This window comes from Thamnophis sirtalis, unplaced genomic scaffold (genome assembly GCF_051295495.1).
Source record: "Thamnophis sirtalis isolate CommonGarterSnake01/CBP01778 unplaced genomic scaffold, rThaSir2_p1.2 scaffold_4, whole genome shotgun sequence".
NCBI classification, from domain to species: domain Eukaryota; kingdom Metazoa; phylum Chordata; class Lepidosauria; order Squamata; family Natricidae; genus Thamnophis; species Thamnophis sirtalis.
Genome location: NW_028261384.1, coordinates 5,932,695 through 5,952,514, shown reverse-complemented (window position 1 = coordinate 5,952,514; position 19,820 = coordinate 5,932,695). Strand labels below are relative to the sequence as shown.

Genomic DNA, 19,820 nt, shown 5'->3' with positions numbered 1-19,820 from the left:
ACCAGTTGTCTGAAATGGTAGAGGGTCTCCTGCTTGAGAAAGGGGGGGGTAGACTAAGTTCCCTTCCAACACTCCTATTCTGAGGAGGAGGAAGAGGAGGAGGAGGAGGGTTTCCTGCTTGAGGTGGGGGGGTAGACTAGAGGACCTCCAAGGTCCCTTCCAACACTCCTATTCTGAGGAGGAGGAAGAGGAGGAGGATTTTGTCAGCCTCTGCTTTGCTGTTGCTTCGGCTGCCATGCAACGGGGAGGGAGGGGTTACTCATTGTGCTGGAGGAAGGTTCTGGAGTTCACCGGTTGATCGGACTACGCATGCGTGGGAGTTTCCCGCCAGGACTACCGGCACCGACATTCCATCTTCGTGATGCCTATTGAAGTTATCTCACACCTGACACTTGGGAGAATTATGATTGGACTGTAACTGTGATGCCAAGGGGTGGGGAATGGGCTATTCTATATATCCATCGCTTTCGCGCCTAAATAATCAGACTTCGCTTCACTATGCCTTTAATCATTTAGTAAAAGTACACTTGATTTCTATTCATGGAGTCTCGTGCTCTTCTTTCCTAATTACCTAATGGAGAGGTTCTGACAGGTTTCCTGCTTGAGGTGGGGGGGTAGACTAGAGGATCTCAAAGGTCCCTTCAAACACTCCTATTCTGAGGAGGAGGAGGAGGAAGAGGAGGAGGAGGAGGAGGAAGAGGAGGAGGGTTTCCTGCTTGAGGTGGACTAGAGGACCTCCAAGGTCCCTTCCAACACTCCTATTCTGAGGAGGAGGAGGAGGAGGAAGAGGAGGAGGGTTTCCTGTTTGAGTAGGGGATGGTGGACTAAAGGACCTCCAATATCTCTTCCAACTCTTCTATTTGGTGTAGGAGGAGGAGGGGGGGGTTTCTGCTTAAACAGGGGGTGGACTAGAGGACCCTCAAGGTCCCATCCAACTCTTATTCTGTTACTCTGAGGGGCCACCTTGTGAACCAAGCCTGGGGCCCACCTTGTACCAACTCGGAGCTGGGTGCAAATCCCGACACGCTCTGCACAGAACAGTTCTTTCTGCCACGCAACGCGAAAGGATCACTTGGATCAAAATCCGCCCCCTATTCGTATTTATGGCGGTCACAGTGTCCCAGGGTCAGGTGATTCCCTTTTGCGACCTTCCGTTGAGCACGGGGAGCCCAGACTGAGCAATCGTATGACTAACTCCACCCCTGCAGGGATTCACTTAAAAACCGTAGCAAAAACAATCTTAGTATGGGGCCAAATTAGCTTAAAACGTATCTTGCTTAGAAAAAAAGAAATTTGGGGCTCCGTTGCGGTTATAAGTCGAGGACTATCTATGTATCTCATCACTAAGTGGGAAAAAAAATGGCAAAACTGCCTCTTTGCAGGTATTCCCAGAGGGAATCAATCATGGTTTATCAAAAATACATGCATAAGGACTCCCAATATCATGTTTACGTTATATTTCGTTCACAAATCTGTATTTTATTCGGTCCTATCCAATCCAGGCTGATCTGAATGTGAGAAATTGAGAGTTTTATGAAAATTAAGTTTTAGAAAAAATGAGAGTTTTATAAAAATGAAGTTATAGAAAAATTAAGAGTTTAAGAAAAATAAAAAGTTTTAGTACGGAGTAATATGTGTGTGTGTGTGTGTGTGTGTGTGTGTGTGTGTATGTATGTATGTATGTATGTATATATACATACTATATATATATACATATATATGTTTTTTTTAATTTGTGCTGATAAATAAATAAAGGGAGACTAGTATAGATCTATTTCAAGCTATTTTATACTAGTCTCCCTTTATTTATTTATCAGCACAAATAAAAAAAACACAAATATAACAAAGGCAGGAGTAAAAATATTGGGTTTCTGTCGTGATGGACTCTTGTGACGAGCCGAATGACAGATGATGGAAGCAGTTAGCTTCCTCCCATAATTGGGGCTTACCAGGGGTTGTAAAAATCTAATAGATACATATATATATACATACATACATACATACATACATACATACATATACATACATACATATATATATACACACACACACACATATTCATACACACAAACACATAATATATATATATATGTGCATGCATGCATGCATGCATGCATGCATGCATGCATGCATACATACATACATACATACATACATACATATTTAGTGTCACAACCCCTGGTATGCCCCAATTATGGGAGGAAGCTAACTGCTTCCATTTATCAGCACAAATATAACATATATATATATGTGTGTGTGTGTGTGTGTGTGTGTGTGTGTGTGTGTGTGTGTATGTATGTATGTATGTATGTATGTATGTATGTATGTATGTATTTAGTGTCACAACCCCTGGTATGCCCAAATATGGGAGGAAGCCTACTGCTTCCATTATCTGTCTATCGGCTTGTCACAAGAGACCATCCAGGCAGAAACCCAATATTTTTACTGTTGCCCTTGTTATACAACACAAACACAAACACAAACACACACACACACACACACACACACACACACACACGTCTCGAGCGATTTATAAAAGACAAACGAAAACTCAACCTAACACATTTGATCGCAGGTGCTGAAAGAAGACGGGCTCTAATTTCGTTTTGCAAAAGGTGGAAATTATTCAGAGCTGAATTTGGAAAAGAAAAGAAAAAACAAAAACCCACCCACAGTTCAAAAGATTTACCTGCAAATAATGATGAAGAACTTGGTGAGCAGAAGGGCTTGTTTCAAGCCAAGTTCGGCTACCTCGTCGCGTGAAATCTGGGAGACGGAAGACGTCAGTTGCTGGGTTAAAACTTGAAGGACGTCCAGAGGTAAGAGTGGAATTTCGGAGACGGAGTCTTCGGGTCTAAAGGAGGAACAGAAGAAGCTAAAAAGTGGAAATTATATCAAATATCAGCTAAGATTTTGGCTCTGTGAATGTATTGCCAAGTGTTTCCTTTCGAGAGATGCTTCGGGGGAAAAAAAGAGATTTTAATCAATTTACCTGCCAGGTTTTTGGGCGGCAAAATTCATATAATTATGGATTCGCTCCAAGCCGTTTTCGTGGTCAAAGCTGTTCCAAGCCTTCAGGCTAACACAACACCACAACCTGTGGATGCCCACAACTGAACGGCTCCAGCAAACACAATGAGCATCCCAAAACGGCGATCAAACACAGGCAGTCCTCGACTTACAACAGTTCACTTAGTGACCGTTGGAAGATACAACAGCACTGAAAAAGCGACTTTGGCTGTTTTTCCACATTTAACAACGTTTGCAACATCCCCACGGTCATGTGATCAAAATTCGAACACTTGGCAAACAACTCGTAGATATGATGGTCGCAATGTCCCGGTGTGTGTGTGTGTGTGTGTTACGTGATCCATTTTTATTACCTTCTGACAAGCAAAGTGAACGAAGAAGCCAGATTCATTTAACAACCATGCGACTAACTTAACAACTGCAGGGATTCACTTAACAACCGTGGGCAGAAAGGTTGTAAAATGGGAGGGGAAACTCAGTTAACAAATGTCTCATTTAGCAAAGGAAATTTGGGGGGGCTCAATTATGGTCGTAAGTCTAAGACACCCATAAATACAAGGTCCGATCCAACTATATTCGCGAAGTAGCAAAAGATGGAAAGCAGCCCAAGGAAAAATGCCTTTCCTGACAAGTCCTCGACTTACGGCCGTAATGGGAATCTGGCATCATGGTTGTAAAACGGGTCTCTGACCCGTTTGTACGACCCCATGATTCAGTTAACAAGTGCAGAGATTCGCTTAACAATCATGGCAAAAAAAAAGCAATTGTTAAAAAAATGGGAGAAACAAAACTCTCGTTTCAGAGTGAAAGTTTTGGGCTCAGCTGTGGTCGTAAGCCGAGGACTACCTGTAAATACAGGGTCCAACTTGACCTAAACAGTTGATTCAGCGAATTGATTCCTGTCTTGTAAAAAAGGCAAGGCATCAACCAGCACCCTGCAGAAATCTGGTGAAACAACTCACATTTCTGTGCGTTGTGTGTTGTGTGTGTGTGTGTTTTCTCTTTTTTTAAAAAGCCATTTATGTCCCTGTGTGTGTTATTTTCTCCCCTGTGTCTCTAACACAATTTCTTTTTCGAAGGAGAGGCGGACTCTATGTACAGCATCCAGCAGAGCTGGAGAAAGGACAAAATAATTCAAGATTTATCTAGGCTTTTGAGCCCCGTTTAGAAGAATTGAAGAAAAATTAGGGACAGACACCCAGGGAGAAAATGAGGTGGCAGCTGTAGAGAAATCCAGAAATTGGGGTTTAGAAGTTAATTCCCCCTTTTTAAAGGAAAAGTATACGGTTAGTCCTTCAAAGTTACCACAGCACAGAAAAAAAGGGACTTAGAACCACTTTTTCACACTTTTTTCACACCATCAAAGTGGTCTGTGGTTACGTGATCAAATTTGGACCCGTGGCAACTGACTCGTAGTTATGACGGTCGCAGTGCCCCGGGGACACGTGCTCCCCTTTTGCAACCTTCCGACAAGCAGAGTCAACGGGGAAAGCCATATTCACTTAACAACCATGTTACTAAATTAACAGTTGCAGCTATTCACTTAACAACGGTGGCGGTGGAAGAGGCAAATCGCAGTGAATCACACGGGGTTTTGTTCCGCAATGGAAATTTTGGGCTCAATTGTGGTCGTAAGTCGAGGACTACCCTGTGGTTGAAAAACCGACAGCCAAGTATATATTTTTTTAAGACCAAGATGACAAGGGACCACTCAAATGGTGCATCCATGAGGACTAGCTGCATGGTTCCTTGGTTTTAAAGGAATAAAATAATAGCCACATGCGCACCAAACGGACTCTCTCCAGTTTCGTTTCCAGTCATTGCAGGCAGTCCTCAATTTTACAGCCATTCATTTAGCGACCATTCGAACTTACAATGGCACTGGAAAAAAATCAGTTATGACCATTTTTCACACTTTATGACCATTGCAGCATCCCACGGTCACGTGCCTAGTAGGTGACCCACATTTATGACAGTTGCAGCATCCCAGGGATCTGTGATTCGCCCTTTTGTGGCCAAGCCAGATGAATAGGGAAACCAGATTCGCTTAACGACCATGAGACTAACTGAACGACTGCGGTGTTTCGCTTAACAACGGTGGCAATAAAAGGTCATCAAACCCCACTCACTTCACAACTCTCTCTCTCTCTCTCTCTTGGCAGCGGAAATTTGGGGCTCAATTGCGACCAACCAGAAATTCCAGCCCCCGATTATGGTTGTAACATTGAGGCCTATCTGTAAAGTTTCAGTTATATTTTAATTTCAATTGGATGTCAATCAAACGGTTGGAAATTTAAGGTTGGCGACAAGGGTTTACCTTCTTGGTTCCAGAGAATGGACAGCGATGATCTTCTCATAATTGGCCACCAAGGTTTCCAACCATTGCTGGAGGTAAGACAAATCTTTCTGGAAAAATAAAAATGAAACAGGAGTTAGAAACAAAAAAAATCTATATGCCCTTTTCACATTCCCAGGCTCTGGGCCACTTGGGATTCTTCGTCATGGTGATTGGCCTTCCGGATGATCTCGAGGGGCCCCCTTTGAACTTTCATCGGCGTCAGCCTCTTCCTTGGAAAGCCAGGACTCCGGTCGGTAGCGACGCTTAGCTGAACGCATGGGTTTTATTGAAAGTCCGCATCTGCCTGGTGTAGACAGGCGTTAGTAAACAGGTTGCACGCGTGTGCTTCAACGCACAATCTGCCCTTGGCTCCGAGTTCAGTTGTTTCCTTGCAGACGTTTCATAACCCAACTAGGGAATATCATCAGTGCTAGAAAGGGAGAGAGGAGAACTGTAGGCTCCTTGATGCTCTCTGAGTTTAGTTGCTTCCTTGCAGGCGTCTCGTGACCCAGCTCAGTGGTATCATCACTGCTGAAAGTGTTAGCCTTACCCCCTCCTAGCACTGATGGTGCTACCTAGTGGTCGTCTGCAACAAAACGACCAACCTCAGAGAGCACCAAGGATGCTAGAGTCGTCCTCCTCCTCCTCCTCCTCCTCCTCCTCCTCCTCCTCCTCCTCCTCCTCCTCCTCCTCCTCCTCCTCCCTGCAAACCCCACCTCCCTCCTAGCACTGAAGATGTTCTGCAGTTGGGTCATGAGATGTCTATAAGAAAGCCACCAGGCTTAGAGAGCACCAAGGACCCCACAGTCCTTCTCCTCCTCCCCTTCCTCTCCACAAACTCCCGCAACCCCATTCCCTTCTAGCACTGATGATGTTCCCTAGTTGGGTCCTGAAAGGTCTCCAAGAAACCACCAAGATCAGAAAGTCCCAGGGACCCCACAGTTCTCCTACTCCTGCCTTCCTTCCTTCCTTCCTTCCTTCCTTCCTTCCTTCCTTCCTTCCTTCCTTCCTTCCTTCCTTCCTTTCAGCACTGATGATGATCCCTAGTTGGGTTGTGAAATGTCTGCAAGAAAACCACGAAGCTCAGAGAGCACCAAGGACCTCACAGATCATCTCCTCCTCCTCCTCCTCCTCCTCCTCCTCCTCCTCCTCCTCCTCCTCCTCCTCCTCCTCCTCCCTCCACACCCCACTCCCTTCTAACACTGATGATGTTCCCTAGTTGGGTCATGAAACATCTGCAAGAAAACCACCCAGCTCAGAGAGCACCAAGGACCCCACAGATCTCCTCCTCCTCCCTGCACACCCCATTCCCTTCTAGCACTGATGATGTTCCCTAGTTGGGTCCTGAAAGGTCTCCAAGAAACCACCAAGATCAGAAAGCCCAGAGACCCCAGTTCTCCTACTCCTTCCTTCCTTCCTTCCTTCCTTCCTTCCTTCCTTCCTTCCTTCCTTCCTTCCTTCCTTCCTTCCTTCCTCCTTCCTTCCTTCCTTCCTTCTTCCTTCCTTCCTTCCTTCTAGCACTGATGATGATCCCTAGTTGGGTTGTGAATGTCTGCAAGAAAACCACCCAGCTCAGAGAGCACCAAGGACCCCACAGATCTCCTCCTCCTCCTCCCTGCACACCCCATTCCCTTCTAACACTGATGATGTTCCCTAGTTGGGTCATGAAACATCTGCAAGAAAACCACCCAACTCAGAGAGCACCAATGGATCCCACAGTTTAACCTGAGCTACAAATACCCCCATCTATTGGCACAATCTTATTTAAACAAGCTTTGTGCTTCTGATGCAGCAGCTTCACACAGGCCAACGCCTTTTTCTGAAAATTGTGGGTGGGAAAAAAGCACTCGCAGGCGCCTCCCGATTGTGTGAAGCGCAGCTCACAAAACACGAGGCCTTTTAATAATAACGCGGGTTGATTGGAAAAGCTGCTAGCAGGCACCACATTATTATTATTATTATTATTATTTTGCACAACACGCCTGAACCAAAGGCTTTCATCAAGGCACAAAACCTGCCATCACGGTCAAAGATCTGTTGTGAGTTTGCAACAACAGATCGAGTTTTGATTTGACTCGGAAACCGTTCCTGGACTTTGTGCTCGAGACAGGGGGGGGGGAGGAAATGAAGTTCTGCAGGGTTTTTGCTGATGAGATTAGTTTGTTTATTACAGGAAGAGTTAATATCTACCTGCCTGTAAAGTAGTTAAAATTTGAGGCTGTAGGGCACTGAAAAAAGTAGGAAAATCAATGTTTTCCCCCCCTTTTACATGCAGTCCTCGATTTTTACGACCTTCTAACAAGCGAAGTCAATGGGGAAGCCAGATTTGCTTAACAGCTACTTAACAATCGCAGTGATTCACTTAACGACTGGGAAAAGAAAAGGTGGTGAGGTGGGACGAAGCTCACTTTAAAAAATGTCTCGCTTCGCCACAGAAATGTTGGGCTCAATTGTGGTCATAAGCCGAGGACTCTGTGGTTTTTTTTTTTTCTTTCTCACTTGGGTGCCTTGCCACTAAGTTTTTTTTTTAAAAAAGAAAAGCAAGGTCAAACGTTAAAATAGGAGAAAGTAAATATTAACATTCAAATCAGACTTATTTCTTTTCCTTTTCCCTTTCTCCTTTCCCTTTTTTTTTTCAATTATACAATAAACCTAATTTAAAAAAACCCAAAATACTAGTTTTGCAACCCGGTGTAAGAAGAGACCCTGGATATTGAAAAAAAAATGAACATATCCCAACATTTCAAACTAGAGATGGGACGATATATAAAAGCAGCTGAGGGAACCCCCCCCCAATTCTCCTCCGAAGTGAACATACCCCCAAAATTTAAAATTAGAGATGGGACTCTATGTCAAGCAGCTGCGGAGACGCCAACCCCCCAATTTCTCCCCCCCTTTTTTTAAACTTTGCATTCCCTTCCAGCCTCCAGATGCAAACAATTAGGAAATGAAGAGTGGGTGGAGGAGAAATTTGGAGTCCCCCACAGCTGCTTTGACATATTTGCCTATCTCTAATGAGGTGGTTGGAGGGGGGGACAACAGATGACCTTCAGGTGCCCCTGCACCAAGTGTGTACTGAAAACAGGAGTGTAACCAGGTGGCTAATCTTTGTTGGCAAACACGAGATCACAGGGAGGCTGGTACGGCAATCTCGTACTTTATTAGGGAGAGGCACGCTTTCAGCTTTCGATTTACGGCTAAAATCCAAACACGAGATAAGGGTAATAAATGCAGCCTGGAGTCCTGGCTTAAGTTTACAAGAGGAGATCATGGAAGGTTTAGACTATTAAAATGTTTTTTTAAGCCATTTAAACCATTAAGATGCCTCCTGGCGCCGGATTGCAAAAGAGAGCCAGCTTGGTGCAGGGGTTAAGACACCAGGCTAGAAAACAGGAGACAGGGAGTTCTAGTCCCACTTAGGCATGAAAGCCGTCTGGGTGACTTTGGGCCAATCACCAGGAGACGGTGAGTTCTAGTCCCACATTAGGCATGAAAGCCGTCTGGGTGACTTTGGGCCAATCACCAGGAGATGGAGAGTTCTAGTCCCACCTTAGGCATGAAAGGCAGCTGGGGGACTTTGGGCCAATCACCAGGAGATGGAGAGTTCTAGTCCCTCTTTAGGCATGAAAGCCAGCTGGGGGACTTTGGGCCAATCACCAGGAGATGGAGAGTTCTAGTCCCATCTTAGGCATGAAAGCCGTCTGGGTGACTTTGGGCCAATCACCAGGAGATGGAGAGTTCTAGTCCCACCTTAGGCATGAAAGGCAGCTGGGGGACTTTGGGCCAATCACCAGGAGATGGAGAGTTCTAGTCCCTCTTTAGGCATGAAAGCCAGCTGGGTGACTTTGGGCCAATCACCAGGTGAAGGTGAGTTCTAGTTCCACCTTAGGCATGCAAGTTGGAAGGGTGACTTGGGACCAGCCCTCTTGTCTGAGCTCAGCCTACCTCAAATGGTTGTTGTGGGGAAAATAAGAAGAGGAACGTGTGTGTGTGATATGTTTACCTCCTTGAGTTATTTGTAAAAGAAAAAGGTGTGGATACAAACAAACAAATTTTGTGTAGAAACGAAGTGTGCAGGGGCCCCCGAGTTAAAAAATGCCCCCACCCCAAAAAAAAATTAGTGGCAAGAAGAAATAAATAGGTTAGAATTAAGGGGCAGGTAATAAGCTCATCGTTGGCCTGGAGGCCAAATTCTCATTGCTAGGAGCAGCATTTGTAGAATTACAATTATGGATTGTCAGATTATTCCGTCGATTTGCAGAGGACGCAAATTCGGCAATTCTGCGCAAAAGTTAAAAAGCATCATAAGAGAACCCGGGAACGTGGTTACAGGTGGTCCTTGACTTACGACCACTCGCTTAGCGACCGGCATGACGATAGCACTGAAAAGAGGGACTTAGGCAAGGTCCTCGCATTTACGACCCTTTCAAGAGTCCCCACAATTATGAGGTTGTGAATCAGGGCCTCTGCAACCGCATGTATTCACAATAGTGCTGGGGGGAAAAAGTCACTTGTGGACCATTTTCACACTTACAACCGTTGTGTCTCCATGGTCACATGATGAAAATTCAGACGCTTGGCAACGGACTCGTATTTATGACGGTCGCCGTATCCCAGGGTAACGTGACCCCCCACTTTTGCGACCTTCCAACAAAGTCAACGGAGAAGCCCAGATCCACTTAACAACGATGTGACTAACTTGATAACTGCAGGGATCCGCTTAATGACGGTGACCAGGATGGTCCTCAAAGGGGGAAAAACTCATTTAACAACTGTCTCGCTTAGCGACAGACATTTGAGGCTCCCGTTTGGTTGTAAGTCGAGGATTACCTGTAATTGGAAGCCGAAATGAACAAAGAGCTGGACTCCAACAATGTTTTTTAACAGGGCTCTCCAACTGCAACACTCACAAGCAGGAAGGCTGAAGCAACACATTGTGAATTGTGACACATTTGTTGCTGGCAACAACTCCTTTGACCCAGATGTGAGAAACTGGAATTTGTAACCGTGAAAATTTTCTGATGTTTTAAGTGTCTCCCAAAATCTGCCTTTGATTCGTCGACAACAGAAGGGCTTAAATTAATTTAGTGGGTTTAAAATAAACTGGAGCATTTAAAGATGGGTGGACTTCCACTCCAGAATCCCCCAGCTAGCTTGCCAGCCTGAGGAGGAATTCTGGGGTCCTCACCACTAAAAGCATAGGTGGCTGGGGGATTCTGGGAGTTTAAGCCCACTCCTTTTAAAGCATGCTGGATGGGGATTCTGGGAGTGGAAGTCCTCCCCTTAAAATGCTCCGATTCGAGGAAAAAACACAGCAATTGCATCTTCCTGCATTTATTTTTCTCAAAGTTTGCAAGTTGTGTGGCTGCACAACTCAACAACACACATGGTTGCTTCCTTTCGTGTCAACATTCAAAACGGTACTTGCATCACCACTGCCCAGAAGCTGATCCTCTAAGCACAGTGGGTACAAGGGTAAAGGTTTCTCCCCCCCCCCTACAACACCTGTGCTTAAAAAACACCCATCTCTAAAAGTTCTGAGTTCAAGATTTGGCAGGTCCCATATGGCTTAACCCTAACCCGGGCTTTCTTTCACGATAGTCCTCGGCTTATGACCAGAATAGGACCACAACCCTTGTGGTTGAGCATATTTTACCATGGTTGTTAAGCGAATCCCTGAGGTTGTTAAGTGAATTGTGTGGAATCACATCGTTAAGTGAAATCACACGGTTCCGGCTTCTGGAGCCTGAGAGGAGGATGGACTCAGGAGAGATAAGGCTTGTGCCAGATCCCAAATCTACCCAGGGGGGTCATTTAGAGTTGAACCCCCGCTGGTTGGGACACATAACCTGTCAATCAAATTTCGCAATCTGCAGTTAAACCTGGTGATATTAGGCAAAAGTAATTATTTTATACATGCCCTTCTAATGTCAAACTGCCTTTAAGGCTCTACCATTCAACCTTCTGCAAGTCTTAACCAGGCCCAAGCAAGACCACCCCATTTCCAAGACTCTTGGACTACAGAACCCATCACCCCCAGGCTTACCTCCCACCTGGAAACCTCCCTCAGGGGGTCCTCACCAGCCACGATCCTGATATTTCCCACCAAACTTTGATTCAGAGGCCAAAGACAAATTCACTTCACAAACTCCAGCAACCGTGATGATGTTACCTAGTTTGGTTATGAAACGTCTGCAAGGAAACCGCCAGAGAGGACCCCCCCCCCCCACAGTCATTGTCTTCTTCCCCCTCTCCTCCTCCTCCTCCTCCTCCTCCTCCTCCTCCTCCTCCTCCTCCTCCTCCTCCTCGTCTTCTCCCTCTCCATCTCCTTGTTATCTTCCTTCCTGCAAATCCCACTCTCTTCTAGCATTGATGAGTTCCCTAGTTGGGTTATGAAATGTCTGCAAGGAAATCACCAATCTTAGAGAGCAGGAACCCTGACAGTGATTTTCCTCCTCCGCCTCCTCCTCCTCCTCCTCCTCCTCCTCCTCCTCCTCCTCCCTCCTCCTCCTCCTCCTCCTCCTCCTCCTCCTCCTCCTCCTCCTCCACCTGCCTGCTCCTTTCTTCAAACCCGCATTCCTTCTCCTTCTAACCCTGATGAGATTCCCTAGTTGGGTCATGAAACGTCTATAAGAAAACCAAGCTCAGAGAGAATTAAGGATGCCCTAGTTCTCCTCCCCCTCCTCCTCCTCCTCCTCCTCCTCCTCCTCCTCCTCCTCCTCCTCCTCCTCCTCCTCCTTTCTTCAAACCCTCCCTCCTTCTCCCTTCTAACCCTGATGAGATTCCCTAGTTGGGTCATGAAACGTCTGTAAGAAAACCAAGCTCAGAGAGCACCAAGGATGCCCTAGTTCTCCTCCTCCTCCTCCTCCTCCTCCTCCTCCTCCCTCCTCCTCCTCCTCCTCCTCCTCCTCCTTTCTTCAAACCCTCCCTCCTTCTCCCTTCTAACCCTGATGAGATTCCCTAGTTGGGTCATGAAACGTCTGTAAGAAAACCAAGCTCAGAGAGCACCAAGGATGCCCTAGTTCTCCTCCTCCTCCACCTCCTCCTCCTCCTCCTCCTCCTCCTCCTCCCTCCTCCTCCTCCTCCTCCTCCTCCTCCTCCTCCTCCTTCCCCTTCCCAGGGACCAACTTGGATGCATGGTTTGGATGCCCTTTCCAAGGCCTTGGCTCAAGGCAGCCAAAATTGAACATTGTGCAATACCACATCTATAGATCGACAATCGCCACGCACCTGTACAGGTAGGCCCCAAACCCAGCCCCCTTCTCCATGCACGAAGGACGAGGGACGCCCTTTACGGCAGGACTTTGCAAGGATTTACCTGGCACGGTGCGACACAGCCCTTCCACGCAGAGGTGCCTAGGGGTTCCATCACCGAAGGATGCCTTTAGACGCTAAGGACTACAGGATCCATGTGGGAGATGAGGCTGCCCCTGCTCAATCCCCCCCCCGAGAGAGGTGAGAGGGGACAATATTTCCAAAGAAACTGAAAATGCCCACAAAGAAAAGTTTGCAGAGAAACTGAGAATGCCGAGCAAGGATGTGACTTTCGCAAAAGTGTTTCTCAGTTTAACAAGTTCCAGGAAATGCCAAGTCACGACAAGAGACAACACTTCCTTTCCTGCCTAACAAGGGGACCCACCGCAAAACAGTGTCTCCGTTGCACTTGTCGCAAGCGAACACGCCCCAAAGCTGCCGCCAAACCGAACCAAAAATTAAAAAAAAAAACAGAAAAAGGGAAAAATGCATACAGTATGTTATACATATTAAAAAACCAGCAAGTAGCCCGAAGCTGGCCTTCTTTTTCCCGCGGCCGGATCCTTGTTCTGCTTTCTCACACCATCCCCGTGTACCTGGTTTTTACGGAGCAGGTTATTTAGTGGCACCCAAAAACCTAAAGCGGAAAATAAAAGAATGAAAAGGAGAGAAGGAAGGGGGGGGGGACGACGAAGAAACTTTCACAGACATTTCGCACGCTTTGAAGAAGAAACGATGCGCACCTCGGACTTCCGGAAGAGGTCCTGAGGAGCATCAGCTGTGAAAGTTGAAGACTTGAAAAAAGGGACGCGAGAAAGAACAGATCAGGGGGGGGGAAAATAATATAACACCGTGTGGCAACTTTGTACAGATAGTCCTCGACTTAAAACAGTGACCGCTCAGAGTTGTGGCACTGAAAAAGGCTGACCCATGGCTGTTTTTCACACTTATAATCATTGCAGCTTCCCTGTGGTCACACAATCAAAATTCGCATGCTTGTCAACTGGTTCATATTTACCATGGTTACGGTGTCCCGGGGTCCCCTTTTGCGACCTTCCGACGAGCAAAAATCAAAAGGTAAGCCAGATTCACTTAACAACCACGTGACTTGCTTAACAACTGCAACGATTCACTTAGCAAGGGAGGTCATAAAACGGGGCAAATTCACTTAACTAATGTCTCGCTCGGCAATATAAATTTTGGGTTCAGTTGTGGCTGTAAGTCGAGGACTACCTGTTCCAATTTGGGTCCCACCGGAGAACACACCGGATGAAAGGAGCGAGTTAACCAACTTGAGGCGGGTGGATTTCCTGTTTTTTTAATGCTCCGTCCGACAACGGAGAGAAAGAATCGCAATCGTTTTAATCTACAAGATCAAAGATAATGAGATTTTTTTGCTTTGCAACGGATGTGCAAGCAAGACACCAATCTGGTATATTGGTCTGCAGGCAGTCCTCGACTTATGACCACCCGTTTACTGAATGCATGAAGTTATGACTGCGCTGAAAGCTGTGACTTATGACTGGGTCCTTGCAATTAGAACTGGGAGGGGGTGGTGGTGTCACGTGATCGCCATTTTTTGCAACCTTCCCAGCCAATTTGCATGAGCAAAGTTAATGGGAGGGAAGCACGATTCGCTTAACAACCACTCCCCTGCACTGATTCACTTAATAACTTAGCAAAAACAAAAAATCAGCATGACATGCTTAACTTTGCTTGGCAACAGAAATTCAGGTCCCAGTGGTGGTCATAAGTCAAGGGGGAAGTGACAGGGACTTAATGATGGGGTGATTCACTTAAACGACCATGGCAAAACCAATAGCAGGAGCCAAAGTCGCTTCATCGGCATAGGAAAAAAAAAGGTTCCAAAATTGGATGGGACTCTCTGAGTGACGACATTGCTTAGTCTAATTGTGGTCATAAAGCTGAGGACTCCCTGTACAGCATTGAGCCTGGATCTGCTTTTTCTGATGCGCAAATTTTCACTTCAGAGTGATCACACAATGCAGATGTGAAAAGGATGTTGTTTGTGACATACAACACAGGAAGTCTCCCCAGCATTGTTTAGTGACTCTTCGAAGTTACAACGGCACTGGAAAAAATGAGTTATGGCCATTTTTTCATACCTATGATCATTGCAGCGTGTTCCCTGAAAAACCAGAATCCCTTAACAACCGTGGTGCTACCTTAACAACTGCAGTGATTCGCTTAACGACTGATTCACAAGAAAGCTCGCAAAATCAGGCAAATCTCCCTTAACAACTCCTCTTGCTTGGCAGCAGAAGTTTTTGTGGCCATAAGTCGAGGACTGCCTGCACACAGCAAAACAAGAGGCCTGAATGATGATTTATTAGGCTGAAACGACTGTAGTGCCTAATACAGGTGGTCCTCGACTTATAACAGTTTGTTTAGTGACCGTTCCAAGTTACAACGGCACTGGGGGGGAAAAGAGACTGTGGCCATTTTTCACACTTACGACCATTAAGGCATCGCCACAGTCACGGGGGGGGGGGGGGGTCAAAATCCAGTCGCTAGGCAACCGATTCATATTTATGACGGTTGCAGTGTTCCCTGGGTTACGCGACTCCCTTTAACGACCTTCTGACAAAGCAACGTCAATGAGGAGGCCGATTCACTTAACGACCATGCTACTGCGGTGGTTCGCTCGACGTCGTAAGTGGAGGACTACCTGTATTTGATGGTCATTGAAAAAAAACGTGCTGGTTGTTTCAGGAAGCAGAGAGAAAGGATCTACGAACCCACAACGTTTGTTTACCTTGACTTTTATTGTGTGCTTTCGAAAGGGCTACTTTAGAAGTAATCATTTTGTGGTTGTGTTATCTCCGGGTTGTTGGTTTTCTCCCCCCCCCCCAGCCCCCCGCCCCCTTTCAACTTGGGTGTTCTGCTGTTTGGACGATCTGGAATCGAAAGAATCCGCCTTATCTTTTCCCAGGTGGTTTACATTTCAATTCTATATATTTTACAGCTGCAGTTTTATTGCCGCTGCGAGTTGTGGCTTCAGAGGATGAATCTTTTTCGAGGAAATAGCAGCTGATATGTGAATGTCTTCCTCGAACTTACGTCGTCCGTTTAGTGAAGTCACGGAGGAGAAAACTGGCTTACGACCCGATCGTCACACTTACAACAACCAGGGCAGAATTTGCAGGATCCCGTGGACAAAATTCACGCACTCGGCAACCAGCATGTAGAGTTAGTCCCCGACTTACGACCGTCTGTTTAGTGACCGAAGTTGCAACGGCACTGAATAAATGGACTCAGGGACTGTTTTTCACGCGGCCATTGCACCACCATGGTCAAAATTCATACGCTTGGCAACTGACTCGTATTTATGACGGTCGCAGTGTCCTCTGGGGGGGGCGTCAGGGTCCCCTTTTGCGACCTTCTGACAAGGAAAGTCAATGGGGGAGCCAGATTTGCCTAACGACCGTGCTGCAGTGATTCACTTAACAACGGTGGCAAGGAATGTCGTAAAATGAGGCAAAAGTCCCTTAACAGCTGTCTGTCTTAGCAAAATAAACTTTGGGCTCAATTCTGGTTGTAAATCGAGGACAAACAATATCCATCAGGATTGCACAGTCCTGGGATCACTTGATCGCCGTTTGTGGCCTTCCCACTGGACTTACAGCAAGCGGAGTCAATGGGGGGGGGCAGGATTCGCTTAACGACCATCCAATTCACTTAACAATGATGACTCACTTAACAACCCAGTGCACACACCTCGTGAATTCTGACATGACCCGTTTAGCAACCGCTTTGCCTACCGATGGAAATTATGCCCCAATTGTGGTTGCAATTCAAGGACTTTCAAGGATCTGATCGGAAGCATTGGGGGAGAGCGAAGGGGAAACTGAGGGCAGGTGGAGGTGTGATCCCTCCTCCACCTGCCCTATTGGGCCACCCTTGATTGGCGTTTTGGCTTCCGCCATCTCTTCTTCACACACACACACACACACACACACCTTCCCCAAGACTCGGGCAAGGGATGAATATCCAACAGGTTTGCTGGGAACGGAGAAGTTCAACATTCGAGTCGCGACTTGTCTTGAGCCACGCAGCAAATCCGGTTTTTTGTGTATTTTTCCCCCCACCTGCAACCACGGCAGAGAGAGAGAGACAAAAGAGAGGGAGGGAGCGAGAGAGAGGGAGGGAGGGAGGGAGGGAAAGAGAGAGGGAGAGAGAGAGAAAGAGAGAGAGGGGGAGAGAGGGAGGAGAGAGAGAGGGAAGGTGGGAGAGAGAGAGGGAGGGAGGGAGAGAGAAAGAGAGAGAGGGAGGGAGAGAGAGGGAGGGGAGAGAGAAAGAGAGAAAGGGGAGAGAGGGAGGGAGGGAGAGAGGGGGAGAGAAAGAAAAAAAGAGAGAGGGAGGGAGGGGGGGGGGGGGAGAGAGAGAGAGAGAGAGAGAGAGAGAGAGAGAGAGAGAGAGAGAGAGAGAGATGAGGTGGCACCAGAGTTTCTCACGCTTCAGAAGTGCAGGGAGTTCTCGACTTACGACGGACTGTTTACTAAGTTACAACGGCAATGGAAAAAAAAGTGACTGATGATGTGTTTTCCACACTCATGACCGTGGAGCATCCCTGGGCTCAGGGGATCAAAATTCAGGCGCTGGGCAATTGATTCGTACTTATGACGATCGCAGCATCCCAGGGTCGCGTGATCCCGTTTTGCGACCTTCCAACAAGGGAAATCAGGGAAGCAATCAGATTCATTTAACAAACTGTGTGATTAACTTAACAGCTGCCAGGGATCTACTTAACAACTGTGGGAAGAAAGGTCGTAAAATGGGGCAAAACTCAATAACGGTCTCGCTTAGCAACACAAATTTGGGCTCATTTGTGATCATAGGTCGAGGACCATCTGTAAGTCATAAGCCAAGGACTTGCTGTAGAGACAGAGAGAAAAAAAAATGCAGGGATGGGAATATTATAGTAAGGCAGGGGGAGAACATAATGGAAGTCCTCGACTTACGACCACATGTCATTTGAAAAGCAAGGTGTTTGTTAAATGTGGGTAGGTAAGTAAAGTAAGTAAGGTAAAAATAAAATGAAGCAGGATAAAGTAAAGTAAATAAAACACAATAAAGTAACTAAAATAAGATAATAAAATAATACATTACAGTGATATGTAGTGAGGCATAGGAGGATTTTTGATTTACAACGATTGAATCCAAAATTTCCGATGCTTAGCCAGACGGTTGCGAAGTGAGCTTTGCCTCGTTTTAGAACATCTTTTCCCACAGTCGTTAAGTGAGTCATGTGGTCGTGAAGTGCATCTGGCTTCCTCATTGACTTTTCTCGTCGGAAGGTCGCAAAATCATGTGACCTGTGGAACGCTGCGACCGTTGTAAATATGAGTCAGTTGCCAAGCGTCACATGACCATGGGGATGCTGCGATGGTCGTAAGTGTGAAAAACGGTCATAAGTCACTTTTTTCAGTGCCCGTTGTAACGTTGAGCCGTCACTAAACGAACCGTTGTAAGTCGGGGACTACCTATAAACTAGCCACCTCCTCCGCTCACATGGCCACACACGCATTCATGCACACACCCTTGACTGCCTGGGTGAGAGTCAGTCTCCTGGATCACACAACTGCTTTGTCACACAATTACACAACTCCCGGGTGAAAGGGGAACGAGGGAGTGTCGACCGCAGCTTCTCCCACGGACAATGCAAACGCAAGGACGTTGTGTAATTCGTCTACGGATGAGGCACCACCAGGAGATCCCGCATAGGTTGCCTAACTAGGAATAATAACAAAGGAGAATTGTTGGGGGGGAAAAGCGAGTTTGGCCTGTAGGGTTATTCTTTATCCTTTTCACTGGAGTTGTGTGTTTGTGTGTGTGTTTGTGATAGGCTTGTGGTAGAAAAAGGAGGAAATAAAACGAGAAATAAATACACAGTCCTCGACTTACAACGATTCATTTAGTGACGACTCAAAGCTACGACAGCACTGAAAAAAGTGCCTCACGACCATTTCCCACACTTAGCGACCATTGCAGCATCCTAATGGGGCACGTGGGCAAAATTCAGATGCTTGGCAGCTGACTCATACTTACGACGGTCGCAGGGGCTCCCGTGGGTGTGTGTGTCACGCGATCACATCTTGTGAACTTCTGACAAGTCATGTCAATGGGGAAACCAGATTCACTTTAAAAAAACTGCAGTGGTTCACTTAACAACTGTGGCAAGAGCGGCCATAAAATTGGACCGAACTCACTTAACAAACCGTTTCAGTTAGCAGCAGAAATTGTGACCGTAAGTCGGGGACTATCTGAGGAAGGTGTAGACAGGGGAAGGATACCTGTGGGAAAAGAAGCTGGGAGGTGTGTAAATGAGTGTGTGAAAGTGAGGTTGGAATGTTCCAGCCTTTCAGGGGTCACAGGAAGATTCCACCTTCAGCATTGGGGGGGGGGAGGTTGTCGGTGGACTTCAATTCCCAGAATCCCCCCAGCCTGGCATGTTTTAAGAAAGGGGTAGTTAACCTTTTTATACCTACCGCCCTCTTTTGTATCTCTGTTAGTAGTAAAATTTACTAACCGCCCACCGGTTCCACAATAATGGTGGATTTATAAAGTAGGGAAGTAACTTTACTTTATAAAATTTATAATGCAGAGTTGCAGAAAACCCCTAACGCCCACCATGAAAGCTGGAACGCCCACTAGTGGGCGGTAGGGACCAGGTTGACTACCACTGATTTAAGAGAAGAGGACTCCGACTCCCAGAATTCCCCACCCAGCATACCACTTTGGGAATTCTGGTAGTTGAAGTCCACTTCTCTCGTGCGGCCGAGTTTGAGAAACACCAATCCAAATCCTTAAACTGAACCAAAAAACCAAACTCAGCCAAATATTAAACTCAACCCAAAACACAAATCCAACCTCTGCTCTTCATCCTTTTCCTTCTGGGTGAAGAATCTCAACTCTGCACATCCAAACTAATTCTGGGAAAACGAGAACTGGACGGGCTTTTCACAATGTAAAAGCATCCCACAAACGGGATGCTTCCTGGCTGGGACGATCCAAATTGCAACGACTTCCCAATAAACTTGGGAAAAAGTGAAAAGTCTGCAGGATGCCGACGTGGCTGAACCATCCGGATGGGATTATGGGCGGAGCCTGAATCCCACCATCCCACATTTGGTAACCCCTTTTCCCCCCACGGATCAAAACCCTCCAATCCAAATTT

The 19,820-nt window shown here is 46.5% G+C and overlaps 1 protein-coding gene across 1 annotated transcript in view; it reads right to left on the bottom strand.

Annotated features, from left to right (window-relative positions):
• Positions 1 to 19,820, bottom strand: part of NBEAL2 (neurobeachin like 2) — a gene marked incomplete in the record, with an annotated part of 184,090 nt that overhangs the window by 126,885 nt on the left and 37,385 nt on the right. The window contains 2 exon segments of the mRNA XM_087712408.1: positions 2,690 to 2,854; positions 5,348 to 5,436. Of these exon segments, the coding sequence (XP_087568534.1) occupies positions 2,690 to 2,854; positions 5,348 to 5,436 (254 nt within the window).